Here is a 16,825-nt window from a genome sequence, read left to right as displayed (position 1 = left end):
TCAGGCTCTGGTAACTTCCAAGTTAGATTACTGCAATGCATTCTACATGCGGAATTTGCTGGTCAGATTGCTGACAGGCACAACAAACACTGACAGAGAATGCTGATTCTGGCCTGCTTATGGAGGCTGCCTGTATGCTTCTGAACGAGATTCAAGGTGCTGGTTTTGAATATAAAGGTTTACACAGGTCTGGACAGCAACACCTGATGGAGCACCTCTCCCCATATGGTCCTACTGATTTATTATGCTTATAATTTAAGGATGCCCATCCAGTACTTCCTTTAAAGGACACTTGGAATGCAGCAACAAGGGAGAGGGCCTTTGCAGTGGTGCCCCGTTATAGAATTGTCTCACTAGCATGTGCCACTATTGTTATCCTTCTAGGGCCAGCTTACAGTCTTCCTGTACTCTCAGGCATTTGGCACCATATGATCAATTAGTAATCAGGCTCTGGATTTTCTTAGTGTTGTTTAAAATTGTGTGTGTGTGTGTGTGTGTAAAAGTAACAGTTTTTAATACTATGAATAAAGTTGTAGTGTTAAGTTTTTAAAAATCTTTGTAAACTGTCCAGAGTGCTTCACTATTGGGTGGTAACGAAATGATGAATTATTCAACTTGCCTAGGGATAAGCTTGGAAATCCCACAATCCTACATTCACTCCTGGTTGTGCCTCAACTCTTTCCTGTCCTGTAAGCTGTTACGGTGAGACACTCCATGTCCCACATTTTGAGGAAAGAAAGTAAAATGTCCAAGGAACTTTATAAGATAAATGTTCTTCTTTGAGTAATATGTAGCTAGTGATGAACCTTTCTGCTAAGTCTGTTTACACACATTTCTGCTTTTCTTCTGCCTTCAAATCCTTTCTGTGCTAGTTCCATGCAGAAATTACATTTTTACAGAAATAAATCTGTACTGATGTTGTCATATATTTATAATATGCAATTGCGTGCATTTTTCAAATGCTCTGCATTTTGTCTATATCTGTCCATTAATTAATTGTGCACATTTGTTAAAATATGCAGATATGCATTTAATTCAGAAATGATTCAGAATTTTTTTTCCGATTTTACAGAATACATTGCAAGTCTGGAAATGTATGGATTTCTAAATGCACTGTTCTAGGTACATGTACCAAGTGATATGAATGGAAAGGATTCATTAAAAATTCTGACAGATGGGATTCTTCACAAATCCCTACTTATAGCAGGACTGAGCACCCATTGGTCCCTTCAGTATTGGTCCCTGTGGGATTTTAGAAACTTGAGAACTTTTTGTTATAGGTTGGCAATAAATATAATTAAAAGAAACAAACAGGGTTATATTTTGCAAAATACATTAACCATAGCCATCATGTATAGCTTGCCCCCTGCCAGTGTACTGAACCTAAATGTGAAAGGTTACTTAGACAGCTAATACACCAAGTTATCTAGAAAGTCAAAACACCCCTGCAGTTCACAATGAATTTCTTACACACATCTTCCTGACTGTCATTTTTCTGTCATCATCCCGAACCTGCTTTGAAATGGATGGGAGAGTTACAGTGGGTAGCCACCTTAAAAACCAGTTTGATCCTCTGGGCCCTTTTCCTTTTATGTTTAGAAGGTATTACAATGCACTTTGGAATGAAGATCTTTTATCTTTTCAGTGGTGCCAAGAACTGTGCCTGCAATATTTACTTATGTATGCCATATCAGAAACCCCTGAAAGGGAAAAAGTCTGCTATGCCAATAGGGATTTCTTCTTCCATGAGGGAATTCTTTGTACTGGAAAGAATATTTGTTCCTTTCCTGCTCTCATGCCTTGTTACCACTTTAAATTCTTTTCCCACAAAAAGCAGAATTGACATCACTGGAAATGAAAGAACTAAGTCAGCATTATTAAAGAAATGAGAACATTTGGTAGTTTATAGAAATATAAGCCTTCCATCTATTCCAACACTAGCAGGGAAAGGTGCATTTGTGTAACAATATTGAGCATAATAATTGAGGCACTTAATTTTCCTAACACTGGGGTGGCTTTGGCAATTTTGAAAGTCTACTGTTGTTTGCAACACTGCCTTAGAATGGAATAGGGGATGCTGGAAACAAAGAATTTTTTTCTGTTGGGGAGGATTATTCCAGTGTGGCCACTATGGCAAAAAGTGGTGGTTACAGATGTGGCTTTTAACTTTACCCAGTATGCAATGAAGGCAAAGAAAAATTTACATCCAAACAGTCTTTTTCATTAATGCGTTTCAAGATTCCCTTCATCAGCTTTGTAATTTGGAGCCTGACCAGGATGGAATAAATACTACCAATAACCTAGAGAGGTTCCCCTGAATGGACATGTTGTTTCAGTTTATTTTTGATCACTACTTATCCAATCTATATATTCTAGCCAGAACATGGGCACATCCTCTGGTTCAAGTCCATTTTCAAGTTTGCAGTGTGATTCTCAGACCAGAAAAAATGTGTTCAACCGTATTGCCTACACTTGAAAGATGCACACAAATGCACTTAAATCAATGAGAGAAGAATTTTTACCTTTCAGAGATGTGCAAAATAGATGCTTATTTAAGGGAAAATAAGGGAAAATAATAATACATGCACATTTTCATGTGAGAATAAAAAATGAAGCCTGCAATCAAGTTGGCACAAGCTTTAAGATTGGATTTGGAAAACTTCATCATGTTCAAGTTTTGCTGGTTCACACATCCCTAGTTCTGGGAAGACTCTATATGTCTGGATCAAGAGGCCTGCATTTGAGCACTGGCCCAAAGTTTCCCCATATCTGCTCTAGAATGTACAAGAATTGATGGAATCACAATCGGTGATATCTGGGGAATAACAGTGCAATGTCTTTATTCTCCTTTGCCCTTCAAACAATCTGTATACAACTGGGAATATATTAGCAAACAAAGTAGATGTGAAGTATCCAGTACATCAAATTTTATAGAATTAAAGTTAACAAGTAGCAATGAAATATTCTGCTTGATAACATAGTTTGGGAAGAATATGAATCTGTATTTCTCCTCCCCCAACCCCCTGGCAGGTTTTTCTGGAAACTGTATAGGCTGTGGAGAAAGAGGATTTCGCTATTTTACTGAATTTTCCAACCACATTAACCTGAAACTCGCAACTCAGCCAAAGAAGCAGAAGCACTTAAAGTACTACCTAGTAAGAAGCTCCCAAGGTGTGCTGTCAAAGGGACCCCTTATATGCTGGAAAGGTAACAAGTATCCTGTTAGATATATATCTAGGTTTTTATTTTTAGACAATTTTCAATATAGCTGGATTAAGCAATAACTTGTTGCTTTTAACTTTTTAAAGGGAGATTTCTATGATGATAAGAAACATCAAACTGTTATTTTTAGGTAGTAGAAGCTGGCATGCATTTCATGTCAGTTATTGACAGACTGATTGGTTTCACTCGTCACAGCAAGGTGCTGTGGGTGTTGCAAATGAACTAGTGAGTAAATGTGCTAGTTCTTATCACTTGATTGCTCCATCAGCAGCTGGGTAGATTCAAACACACCAGGGGGAGAAACAGCTTAGAGTTAGAACCCATTTTTTGGCTTTTGACATAAAACTTTAATTCAGTCTGCCTTGTATTTGCATTGCAAAGCTGGCATAATATTCCTGGGTGTCATTCCAATGAGTGTTACCACTTCTATCCTTTTGTACCATATGTGACTTATGTAAAGCCTTATAGATCATAGCTATACCTGTGGGTTGCTCTAAGTTGCTTCCCTGTTGCAGTGTCCTGTGAGTTTGGCCAACTGTGAACAACTTATGGAAGTTGTTGTTTTGGAAGTGCTCTTGCTTCTGTTGCTACACATTTTTATCTCATGAGCTGGTAATAATAGCCATATTTGGTGTCAAGTTTCTTGGTATCAGGAAATAATATGTGCTTTCCTTGAAGTCAATCTTGAATGTTTCTCCTTGCAAAGCAGGATCATATTTGCTGAAGGGTATTAAAGAATTTATTTTGACAGAATTGCAGGAAATTTGCTTTTGAATGAACTCTGTTGTTTGATGAATATCCTTTAAAACATCCAAAGTTGTGGTGTGCTTCTAAACCTTCATAAACATGTTTAACACCTGTATGTTGAATTGTCTCACCATCAAGTCTGGCACTTTAATATGTACTGTAGCTGCTTCACTTGCAGAATGTAGAAGCAGGCAATCTTCTGCTGCTAGCCATTCTGCTAAACCTAGCTCTTCAGCATCTCCATCCATGACCCCTGAGAGTGGAACAGCTAATGGATACAAGCCAGGGTTCACTCAGACAGGTAGGAGCTGTGAGTAAATTGTGACTTAGACATAGTACTTATGAAATAGTGACTGCACTGCCACTTAGGCTTCAGACCAGATCGATTGGGCTTGGGGGTTAATCCAGGTGAATGTCCATCATACTTCCATTTTAGTCTGGCTTGTGAAGAAGATTTGTGCAAGCCCCATGGAATAAGAGCCTTTTCAGGTATTTTCCTATCACATTATTAGAATTGTGTGAGGGTGGTACAAGGCTTGCCTCTTCTCACTTTCCATGCATTGGGACATGTCTGTAACTACCTGTTTCCAAAACTGAAATCATGATAAATGTGTCCTTTTTACCTCTTTGTAGTGCCGAAGTCCAATAGTAAACTGCTGATATTTTTTGCCATGGCTGTTGAATTCAGCGGTGTGGTAAAGAAGGCAGGAATGCAGCCAGTGGTTGGGGGCAGACTTCCTACAAAGTACCCACCCCTGTGTTACAAAAAGGCTCAGAGTGGGGATCCTGCTCTACATACATAGGTGCTCCCCATGCAATCTAGCACCCTGTGCACGGAGTTTTTGCAGATAGAACAGGGTCCCTGCACTGGCTGATGGTGGATCCAGCAACATCCTTGATGGAGGGCAGCATAGCATATGTGGTATAACTTGCTTACTTTTCCAGAGTTTAAATTGTTCAGTGTTTGGATGAAACTGAAAAAAAGATCTCAGTAAAGAACTAGATGGCAAAAATTATTTTTAAATACATTGCTTCTTTTATTACAAATTGTTTGATAAATGCTTTCATTTAAACTGCCATTGATGTCTGACAGAGTGAGATATCCCTCTATAAGTACCTGAAAGGCTCTCACAAAGAGGAAGGTCAAGATCTCCTCTTGCTGATGCCAGAGAGTAGGACATGGAATAATCAAGTTGCAACAACATAGATTCAGGCTGGACAGCACGAAAAGCTTCCTCACTGTCAGAGCAATATGACAGTGGAATCAGCTGCCTAGAGAGGTGGTGGGCTCTCCCACACTAGAGACAGTCAAAACGAAACTGGACAGCCATCTGAGTGGGATGATGTAACTTGGTGTCCTGCAATAGCAGGGCGTTGGACCCCATGGCCTTCATGACCCCTTCCAACTCTACTATTCTGTGATTCTATGAGAGACACAGAAATAATGCAGAGGTTTTTAAAACTGTTGTTAAGAGACTGTAGAGCAGATTAAGTGGTTGCACTATCAAATTCTTCCCCACCCCCCTGACTATACTTAAGTGTTTGCTTGGTTAACCATGGTTAAGGCAGCATTTGCACTGATTCATAGTCAGTTGAATGCTTTGATAGACTAAATGAATGCACATGCATTTACCTCAATACCTATAATGCTATTTTATGTAGGTGATAAGATTGTGTTGTTGCTACTGTGGCTTTGCCTTAAAATTTAGAAGCTGTCAAGTTAAATTAATGTTTTATTGGTGAATCTTGGTGAACCATTCTCTAACATTTGAAAACTTCTACAGCAGCCTTTCTTTTTTTATAATAAGTTTTAACTGAGAAATTATACAAAAACAAAAAGAGAACTACAAACAAGATCCATGATCAAAAAACATCAAGCCCACTGGGTCAGCCCCCACACCTTTCTCTTTCCATCTATAATAACTAAAAAACAACATATTGAAATCTTTCTCTAGCCCATAATAAAAAAGATTCCCAAGTTTGATAGAAGTCAGTATCTTCTTTTTCCTTCCTTCAATGATAAATTCAGTCTATCCATTTCTGCACAATCCAGGATCTTTTAATCAATTCATCGGTGGGAAGTTCTTCATTTTTCCAGTGTTAAGCGAATACAAACCTCACCGCAGTGATTACATATAAAATCAGATGCATTTCTTATTTACTAATGTCCGAATATACTACCTAATGAAAAAGAAATTTCAGGTTTAAAAAACTAAGAATTTTTGTACCACTTCCTCTACCATATATAATAAAAAATACCCAATTTACGTTACATATCCAACATCCATTTGAAGTCTTTAAAAACATCTTGGCTAATCTATTTGGCGATGGCTACCACTATAACACATTTTATACAAGCTTTCTTTATACGAAATTGCTAATATTACCTTGATATTTCTCTCGCACAGCTTTTACCACATTTCTAGTTCAGTATTAAATCTAAGATTTTGTGCCCATATTATCATAGCTTCCTTAACCTATTCATCTTCCATTTTCCTAACAAGTAGAAGGTCTTTTAATCATTTCCTCATCTAGTTTAAGCATCACTTAGTCAAATACTATGAAGTCCTTATAAAAACCCCATGCTTTACGATTTTTAGCATATCTCTATTGTATCTACACCTTATTTCATCAAAAGATAACAACTCCCTATTCTTGTATTTCTTAGCTCAATTTCAATCAGTAAAATGGTGTTTTAGGTTTTTTTTTGGAGTCCTGTGGACTACTGCAGAAAATTGTTATCACCATAGAGAGGAAGTGAAGGGGCGGGGGCAAAGCCGTGGGATATTTGTTTTTTCCTCCTCTTTTCCACTTTATACTTGCTACTATTCAATAAATGTGGAGAGAGAGAGCACACATGCAAAACTTCTCTGTCCTTATGTAAAATCATATATGAAAACTATGAACATAGAGTTGCCTTGTAATACATTTTTAGCCCCATGGTAGACTGGAACCATGGTGCAGATCAGTCTTATACAACCTGGTGCCCTCCAGATGTGTTGGACTGCAAGTTTCATCATTCCTAGCCAGTATGGCCATAATGAGAATTGTCAGAAGAACACTTCTGGACTGTATCTTTGGCATGGATATTATCTTGAATAACATCTGTCAACAAGGTAGGACACACCTACCTATTAAAGGCCTCTACTTCAATAGTGACTTGATTGATCCACCTGTGAGTCATTCTGAAAGATGGAAGCACCTTTCCAATTTCCTTGGCTCCACTTCCTCTTTCTATTCATTCTCAAAATGTTTGAGCATTCTTTAGTCAGGTCAGCCTTTTTTGCAAATTAGATGTTCTCATGTCCATTCTTTGACTTGATTATTCCAGCTGGCAAATGCTCAGCTCTCCACCTCTCTTTCCTTCCTCTCCTGCCAATCCAAGGGTTGTTCTTAAAGTGTTGTGTTATCTCCAGGGTTTATCAGTGTGGCAGATCTTTTTGGTAAAGTTGCTTCCCTTTGCCTTCTGTTTTTTCTTGTTTTCATTTGTGTGTGTGGAGTTTGCCATGTTTTGTTGGGTTTTTTTTCTCTGATAAATTTATCCCGTGAAATCCAGTTTCCATTGTTTCCAAAGTAAAGTTCACTCTTAGGTCACAGCAATTTCAGACATGTTGGGATATCAACTGCCTAAAGGGGAAGATTGATCTGATGTTAAAATGTAACCAACTACAAAGAAGGCACTTGTATTTATTTGTAAGAACAGGAACTTCAGAACTACATTGGAGCTTCCTATACAGCCACAACAGTATAAGAAAATGGCAGTTGTACATTAAATTCAAATTGAAAGTCTACCAAGAATGGCTGCATTCTATGATTTATAAGAAAAATGACCTTAACACGTATCTTGTCTTGCATAATTCATTCTGTATGGTAAGGGAAAGAACTCTATGGAGCATTTCAACCCCTGTTGGAAGCATGTTTAGCCTCCCCTCCACCCACTCACCACCAAGGGTTTATGATCAGTTACAGATGAGCCACATATGTTTCAGCTTGTTTCCTCAGTCTCAGGGGCTGAGAATTTTGGGATGTCCTCCTGAAACTTCAAGTTACAGGTGCCTTTTGACAGGGCACACCACTGAGCCATGGCTATGCAACCTTGGGGATGGCATCCCTTAAGAATGTAACTGGTAAACAGAAAGAACCAAAATGCAGAAAAAAGAGATTTGAAAGCATGGGACACCCCTTACCCTGAGAAATAGGTAAAAAGTGAAAGTATTTTTAAAAAATGCTTTTAAAAGAGATTCTCCTCCTAGGATTTTTGGAAGATGTGGGGGCGGGGGGGGGATACATCTACAGGCTTTGATTTTTTCTTCCTATCGTTTACCTCTATGTCTTCAAATCTTTCAGAGAAAGGGAACCAGAAAAGACATAGTAAATGAGAAACTCAACTTTGCAAAAAATAAGCATAAAAGCAGCAAATTGGATAGCAGTGGGCATTACCTCAGGTGCTTTGAAATCCACATGTGGTAGTGTGAGGTTGCTTGGAGCAGATGTCCATGCATGAATGGTCTTGGTAGTTACCTAGAACTCCACATTGGGTGACTATCGTGCCTGCCTTCTCCCCCAGCGTGCCTGAGATTGCGCCCGCCTTCCTCCGAGCGCACCCGCCTCCCCCCCCGAGCATGCCTGTCTCCCTCCCCAGCACGCCCACTTCAAATTTTTGTGATTAAAAAAAAAATAGTTACAAAACGGATTAACCTTATTTACATTGAACCTTATGGGGAAATTTGACTTGGCTCATGACCAGTTTGGATCACAACCAGAGTCCTGGAACAGATTAAGTTCGTGAGCCAAGGTACCACTATAATCTGTTCCTGAAGCAATCTAGTTTCTATTATGGGGGAAGGACATTTTTTAAAAATGATGGCAAAGTTTATTTTTCTTTCATATGGCTACAAAATGCAAATAAAATTGCTTCTGATTCCATTATCTTTATTCCATTAGGATATTTATTGATTCCTGCTTTACAAGTCTGTTAAAGGGATACTGTATCTACTTGCCAGATCTAGGAATCTAGTCTGCAGTGCGATGCCCACTTACCTGGGAAATTAAGCCTTATTGAATATAGTGCAACCTACTTTTGAATAGACATATATAGGATTGTGCCATTAATTTCTTGAAAAGTGAAACTGCCCACTGCAAGTAGTCCTAGGACATTAAATGGTAATACTCATTAATGAGTTCATGCTAGAATTTGAACCACTTTTAAAATAAATGCTAGGTTTTAGAAATACCTTGAATGTGGGAAATGAAGAATAAGTGATAAATATAACACTGAGACTATTTGGTGAGTGATAAATATAACACTGAGACTATTTGGTGAATTCCCAGCATTTGTAATGGTTTCTAATAACTTGCATGTTGACTAAGGAAAATTTGAGGATTGATGCAGATTTTGTCAAGTAGTTAGTTACGACAATCTCTTTGACAGACTCCTCGGTATTCAGTCAAGTGCAGTCTTCCTCTGCTGTTAATTTAAGCGGAATTCAAGATTTGTCTCGGAATAAGAACATAGTGAGACCAGTTGCTTTGCCTGTGCAACTTGTAGGAAACTCTCTTGCAACAGGTAATATCTCTTCCCCAGAGTTCAGGAGGGCTAATAGAAAGCTAACTGAATGTGTGAAAATGTGGCTGGCTTACATTTTCTCAAATTGTGAAAGTATATGTTAATTGGAAAAATATATGTCACTCAAAACATAAATCTGATTTCTATAAAATCTTCTTTCTGCAACAAATCAAAGAAAGCAAAGGTACCATAAACAGCTAAGTGTTGGAGATATTTCTAAACTCTTGCTCTTATCATATGAGATTTATAAGTTATTTTATCCATCTTTATACTCATACTGGGGTGTCTGTGTGAGATAAATCAGTTTAAATCTGTCTACCACATATTTGTCATTCCTCCAAGTAACTCAAGATGATGTACATCTTCTGCCTCTTCCCCCATTCATCATTTTATCTTCACAACAGTTTTGGGAAGTAGATTGGGTTGAGAGACAATGACTAGCCCCAGATCATTCAGTGTGCTTTGTGTCTGCAAGTGCATTTCAACCTGGAAATTTCCAGTTCTAGTTGCACACTGTAACCACTATACAATAACCTCTCTAATTTTAAATGTTTTATTTTCATTTTCAACAAAACAAAACAACCATACCACCTCTCATCATTTACAGATTAATAATGGCATATAACAGTTTATTCATTTGTTAACAATTTCACTAAAATATGTAAAACAGGTTTTAGTTTTTGTTTTATATGGACATACACAGCTGTTTGCCTTACTCAAAAACCACCAATTAGCTTGTCAAAACCTCTTGCTTTTGGGAATCCAAAATTTTGACTGTTAGCTGTCAAAACTCATCCCCCCCCCCAAAAAAAAGGAGTCTGGGTCAAAAAAGGAAGGTCACTTTTGTACTTTACCAAGCTTGAGCTAGAGAAAACATGCAATATGTGTACTAGCATGTGAACTAGCTTGGGGTATGGGAGAAATGAGGATCTTGCTGCAAAGAGGGTATAAATTCCAGAACCCCCCTCCCTGTTTTGCGAGCAAAAATTCTTCACACCTTTGGCTTCTCTTGACAGTTCATCATTGGACAACTGTTAAGAAAAACCAAGGTGTGGAAAAACAATTAGGAACCCTTTCTGGGCAATGTTCATGGTTTTATACCTGCTGTATTATGTACCCTGTTAAGGCCTCAGATCCTTGCAGTGATCCAAGAAGGAAGATTTCCAGTTGTGCAACCACATCCATATTTAATAATAAATAAAAATATTTTAATACACAAAACAATTAAAATGGTTCTGGCAGTTTGAAGAGCCTGTCAGTGACTATCAGAACTGGGATTGTGAAAGTAGTTTGTCAAACAGCTTTTGCCATCAGCAGAAAAAATGGGTGTAGAGGGGGAAAAGCTGGTGGTGAGCCCAAAATGACTTGTGGTTGCAGAGGATTGGGTAAAAAGGTAAATGAGTATCAGTTCCCGTTAGGTGCCACTTGGACAAGAGTTTGTTTGGGATTTCATCACTCTTTCTAACTGGCTCCATAGCGCTTTTCCTGTATTCAGGATGGTGTCATCTGAACTTGGGCAACTGACATAACAGCCCATCATGAGTACTAGAATGTAAGAACATAAGAAAGGCCATGCTGAATCAGACCAAAGGTCCATCTTGTCCAGCTGCCCACTGGATTGCTCAAGTAGGACGGGTGCAAGACCTCCATCTGCTCAATGTCCTCAGCAACTGGTATATACAGGCATGTCACCTCTGTTAAAAGAGGAAGCACATAGCCAACAAGGCTACTGATAGCTTCCAACTTCCTGAATCTGTCCAATCAGCTTTTAAACCTAGCCAGCTTGGTGGCTATCACCACTTCCCATGATAATGAATTCCACAATTTAACTATATGCTGTGTGAAAAGTACTTCCTTTTATCTGCCCTGGTGGTATGTTGCCTACAAACAAGCTACCTTGGGAAAGTAGGTCAAGATTCACACTACATGACAACTCAGAGAACTCAATTGTTGAACTTAGCAAGACTTATGTTAGTCATGATTTAATATAGTGGGTCTGTTCTAAATATGACTAAGCCTGTATGCAACCCACTGTTAAAAGGAATGGACATCTTAAATTATGTTTTTAATTACCTAATGCCCAAGAACCAAATAACTTTTCAAAACAAACATGTTTATGGTTAACCCATAACCCAACTGTTTAACTATATCCTTTTGATTCCTGTTGGCTTTCACTAATCAATTTGTGCAAGTAAAGCTTACATCTTAAAACTATTCTTTCTTTTTAGTAATTATAGTTGAACTTTCTGTCCACTATAAATTTCAAATAAAGAAGGCAAAGGAATTCTATTAGACTGCTGTTCCTTTTTTCTTTTTTTTTCCAGATAGCTTCAAAATATCTGTTCTTACTTTATAGCTTGTTTGGGAAAATATAGAAGCCTGCACTAAGTCCAAATGTGAATATTGTATTCATTGTTTAATCATCTTGTAGCATTGCTAGATTTCTGTAATACAGTGGTTTATTTCTCAATGGTCACTCTGTGTTTTGTTGCATTCAGCTCCTTTGTCGCTGCGTGCCACTGATGTTACTAGTGGAAACAGCAATGGAGGAAGGACTAATGTGATGACCTCTACCATCTCCCGACCTATGCCTCACTTGATGTCTCCTGGCCCAAGCTGCGTTCCAGGGGAGCAAGCCAGTAAGCAAACCAAGCATATAAATTTGGTTATAAAATAGTGAATTTGGCACTATTTGATTTCCACATAACATCATGACTCTGACATTTATAAAAAAAATATTAAGAGTTTTGGATAGGATGCTGACTTATATTGGGTTGAACTGGGGGAGAAGCAATGTCTAGGTTAAATGTGTTGAACCTCAGGCACTGAGGCCAAATCCAGCCTTTTTGAGGTTCCAGTCTGATTCTCTGGTATCCCCTAGATAGCTGTATCCCAATCCCAGTCATTTGGTATAGTTTTGTATAGGTTTCAGCCCATTCTAAAAGGTAGGGCTAAGGCTTGGTTACTGGCAGTAAGCGCTTTAAGGTAAAATATGCTGGTATTTTTTGCCCCACCCCTTTTGCCTTTAACCCCATCCCTTTTGGCTTCAGCCCACCCAGCACTGGAATGCAACCTTCAAAAGCATCACTGAAATGGAATTTAACCTTCTGGCTGAAAACATCCCCACTCCTGATCTGTGCAGCTAAGGCATTCCTGACATCAAGCCTCTGTTTAAATAGCATCAACAAAGGAGAACTACCATCTCCTGAGGCAGTCTATTCCACTATTAAATCAGACTTACTGTTGGAAAGTTTCTCCTTGGTGAAAGAATCTTGGTGGGTTTTGGTTCAATAAAGGATCTAGAGTAGCTTATACTTGCATATTTTTCAGGGAAGTACACATTATTTTGGAAATAATACTTCCTAAACACTTAGCTGAGTAAACTTTTCTGCAATGCAATCCTGTGCACGTTTAATCAGAAGTAAGTCCTCATATAACTAAAAGAGCTTATTCTTCAGAAATTGTGTTTCCCAGACTAGGATTGTGGTCCTAGTCTGCTTTTCTAGAAACTCCAGTATTATTCACCCATGAAATGTTTAAAAGCAAGATAGTTATGGGTTATGAATGCTTGTAATTACCCAAACTCATTTCACCATAGATTGTGAATCATTATAATTTCCTTGAATTGAAAGCTTTGATTCTTTAGTTATTTTAATATTTGCCACAAGCAAGAGATTGCTTTAGACATGGGTGCCCCAGTCTTTACTTGAATTGTTAACATGGTATTTTTTTACCTTCTAAATCTTTCCTTTGAACAAGTGATATGATCTGCATATATTCATTCCTTCCATTCACACTATCCATTCAAAATATTTTTAGCTGTCTTTCAAGGAAGGAAATACCTTGAAAGGTGGCATACAACAATAAAGCACATAATAAAATGATACAGTAATAAAAACATTAAAATATGGAAACCCACACATGCTAAAAACAACAGCAGCAAATACAAACATAAAATAAAACTTAAAACAGCCACTGCAGCTGCCAACCAGTCTGATAAAGCACAGTCAGGGGAAGGCCCAGTATAAATATACATTTGCAGTGATGGTGCCTGGTGGACCCATGAGGGCAACATTGCAGAAGTAAGGGGTTATTGCATAAAAGCTCCATGTCCTTGCCTGCCTTACTATTCTTACAGGTGGACAAATGAGAAGGCCCCTCCTGGTGATCTTAAAGTGCAGGAACACTGATATGAGTGAACATAGTCCTTTGTGTAATTTGATGCCAAGCTATTTAAGGTTTTATAGGCCAAATGCAAAATTTAAATTGAGCCCAGAAAGGCACTGGTAAGCAGCACAGCTGGCAAAAGGTTGGCATTATCTGACCTAATTATCTTATTTCATCAACATTCTACACTAGGTAAAGGTTCTGGGCTATCTTCATTGACTGCCCTACATATAGTTTTTACAGTGAACCAACTTAAGGCCAGCAATTAATTCAGTCCAAGAAGATTCCCATAGTATACACCTGGTGTGGCACTTTTCCTAAAAGACCACCCAAGACCAGCTGTAAACATCCATCTAGAATAGTTAGTTTCCCAATCTGCCATCTTGTGTAGTTTAAGCTACAACTTGCTCTTGGAAGAGGCAAGTTGTGTAGTTTAAGCCACAACTTTATCCTGAACCATCCCAAAACAGTCTCCAGACAGTGGCTGACAGGTTCTCATTGAAATCCACTAGAGGAAGGTAGTCGAGGCAATTTTCATTGATTTTTTCCTTCCTCTTTCAGCTTTCATTTTGCATCTCATGTTATTCCAGAAAGTCTTCTAGCCCTTCAAATCAGCTTTTTGGGGAATGCACAGAGCTGCTGGGAGGAGAAAGAATTATAAATTACAACTATTGCCTTTCTGACCCTTTCCTTCCGCACGAGTGAATTCTAGTAAGAGCCAGTCACATGCAACCCAAACGCTGCAGTAGCTGTCTGTGCTCATCAAAGCATGGATGGAATTCTGCTTTAGAAGAAATGTCTATAAAGTGCAGTAGGACAATATAGGAAATTTGGGATGTGTCCACAATCTATTACAAATGGATAAAGTTCTTTGCATTTATGACCTGCATTTTCTGTTTTGCAATGAATAAACTGTCTTTTTATCCTTAGTTCTTTTTTGTTGCTTAATCAATGGTTTTCTGTAACCTTAATAGTGGAAATGTTAGTCAACATGTCTAATTGGACAGACTGCTCACACAAAACTTCAGTTGCAAATAAGATTTGGTTCTCTTTCGATAAAAGCAAAGTAACATAGAAACATAGAAACAGAGCGAGTCAAAAGGGGCCTCCCGGGCCATCTAGTCTTACCCCCGGCTCCAGTCAGCTCCACTCACGACATGCCCACCATGTACATGTCTAGCCTGTCTTTGAACACCCTCACCAATGGGGCCTCAACCACCTCCCGTGGAAGCTCATTCCATACCCTCAGGGTCCTAACTGTCAGGAGTGCTTCCTGGCATCTAAATGGAACCTTGGTCCCCTGAGCTTTTCTCCATTGGAGCATGTCCTGCCTTCCTCTACAGGGGAAAACAGATCTCTGCCTACCTCCGTGTGACATCCCCTCACATACCTGTATGTCGCCAACATATCCCCTCTGAGTCTCCTCTTCTTCAGTCTGAAGAGACCCAGTTCCCTCAGTCTCGCCTCATACGGCATCCCCTGCAAACCAACCACCAACCTTGTGGCCCTATGCTGCACTGACTCTAACCTAGCTATAGCCTTCCTGTAATGAGGGCCCCAAAACTGAACAATAAAGTAAAAATTAACTGTGCCATATATGGAGTCTCATATTTCCCTCTTCTCTTTGTGTTTATTTCTACATAGCATCCATAGCTAGTTCTGGCCCCCCAAAGAAGAGACACCGAGGATGGTCTCCTGGATCACCGCTCCCTCCTCCGCCTGGTTTAGTTGTGCCTGTCCCTGCCATCCGGCCTCTTCCAAGAGCAGGCAAGATTCTGATATCTTGTTTGTTCAGTCAATATGACTTGTTGCTTCATTGATTAATTACTATTTGTTACGTTTATATCCTACCTTACCTCCAGGGAGTGCACAATTCTCCATGATTCTGAATGGCAGGTTATTAACATGAAATGAAAATCCAGAGCTACGCAACCCAAGGGAAGCTAAACAACCTAGTGGCTAATCCAACAATAAACCATGGGCATTCAGTGTAGTTACTAGGTGGATTCTGTGTTTCTGAAGCTGCCCTGCTTTGGGCACATCATTGGAAGTCAAGACTCACTGGAGAAGAAAATAATAATACAGAAAGTTGAAGCCAGAAGAAGATAAGGAAGACCTAATATGAGATGGATGAATTCTTCAAAGAAGGCCGCAATCTTGTGTTTACAGTTGCTGAGCAGGACAGTCGAGGACAGGACATTTTGGAGGGCATGCATGCATGCATTCATTCATAGGGTCTCCAGAGTTAGAGATAACTTGATGTCATGTAACATCAACAAGGTCCTGTGGGATAAATATACAGCTAAATACTCAGCAGCACTGAAAGGTAGTAGGTTTTTTTCTCCCTCTCCTTCCAAGCACACCGGGATGCAGGACCCGGATTTCTAACTTAGATCTCTGTGTTCACTGACCTTGGCATTTCAGCTGTGGATTCTAACTTCTCATTTTAATCAGAATCTGTTTCCACAAGCCTTTAGCCTTCTTTGCTTCTTTCACTTTTTTTTTTTTTTTTTGCCAGTAAAGATTACTCGCCTGCCTTCTTTGAATTGATAACTCTGTCCATTACTAGTACCTGCTGCACTTTTACAGCAGCTAGCTGCCCTAGCACAGTTCCTAGGCAAGGTTTCCTATTTCACTGCATAAATACACAGAACTGCAAGTCTGGAATTGTACATTCCAGCTATAAACAAACAAGCAAAACTATTTGTGCATATTTGGGATGCAAAAACAGAAGACAGTGATCCACTTACAGCCCCTTCACATCTTGCTTGAGCACTTTGTGGGGGTTGCCAGTGGCTGTCAAAATTGAGACTGTGAACAATGTTCTCTGGAAGGAAGGATGGACAGACGAGGGACAGGGATAAAAGTTGCAGCAAGCAAGCAAAACAGTGAGCCAGTGTTAGTTGCTTCACCATGCTGCTTGTGCAGTTATGGGATGGCTGGCACTGTGATGGCCTGAGTGAGCTTGGGAACTTGTTAAAGTTAAGATGCATATCAGTCATGTGAGGGTAAATTGAACATACATTTTAAAATTTACCTATTATGATGTGAAAATACAGTGTGTAATACATTATATTTTAGTGTATTACACAGGATTTTAATTCTGCTTTGTAAGAGAGATGG

At 39.0% G+C, this 16,825-nt stretch overlaps 2 protein-coding genes across 12 annotated transcripts in view; one reads left to right on the top strand and one right to left on the bottom strand.

The window, feature by feature from the left end:
- The window catches only part of GREB1L (GREB1 like retinoic acid receptor coactivator), a 209,339-nt gene that overhangs the window by 126,374 nt on the left and 66,140 nt on the right, over positions 1–16,825 (top strand). For 7 of the 9 annotated variants that reach the window (XM_044424231.1, XM_044424233.1, XM_044424236.1 and 4 more), the window contains 5 exons: positions 3,031–3,207; positions 4,148–4,270; positions 9,401–9,535; positions 12,034–12,174; positions 15,347–15,469. In XM_044424231.1, coding sequence (XP_044280166.1) covers positions 3,031–3,207; positions 4,148–4,270; positions 9,401–9,535; positions 12,034–12,174; positions 15,347–15,469 — 699 coding nt within the window. Of the gene's footprint in view, positions 1–3,030; positions 3,208–4,147; positions 4,271–9,400; positions 9,536–10,668; positions 12,175–15,346; positions 15,470–16,825 lie in introns of all 9 variants that reach the window. The other 2 variants (XM_044424237.1, XM_044424239.1) reach the window with 2 other exon arrangements.
- Positions 6,984–16,825, bottom strand: part of ESCO1 (establishment of sister chromatid cohesion N-acetyltransferase 1) — a 98,307-nt gene continuing 88,465 nt past the window's right edge. The window contains exon 15 of one of the 3 annotated variants that reach the window (XR_006414108.1): positions 6,984–7,596. Coding sequence is in view for 1 of the 3 variants with exons in the window: in XM_044424246.1 (XP_044280181.1) it covers positions 7,572–7,596 (25 nt within the window). In the remaining 2 variants the exon portion in view is untranslated. The remainder of the gene's footprint in view (positions 7,597–16,825) is intronic. The other 2 variants (XR_006414111.1, XM_044424246.1) reach the window with 2 other exon arrangements.

This window comes from Varanus komodoensis, unplaced genomic scaffold (genome assembly GCF_004798865.1).
Source record: "Varanus komodoensis strain SLA01 unplaced genomic scaffold, ASM479886v1 scaffold14_1, whole genome shotgun sequence".
Lineage (NCBI taxonomy): Eukaryota > Metazoa > Chordata > Lepidosauria > Squamata > Varanidae > Varanus > Varanus komodoensis.
This window is presented reverse-complemented; position numbering and strand designations above follow the sequence as displayed.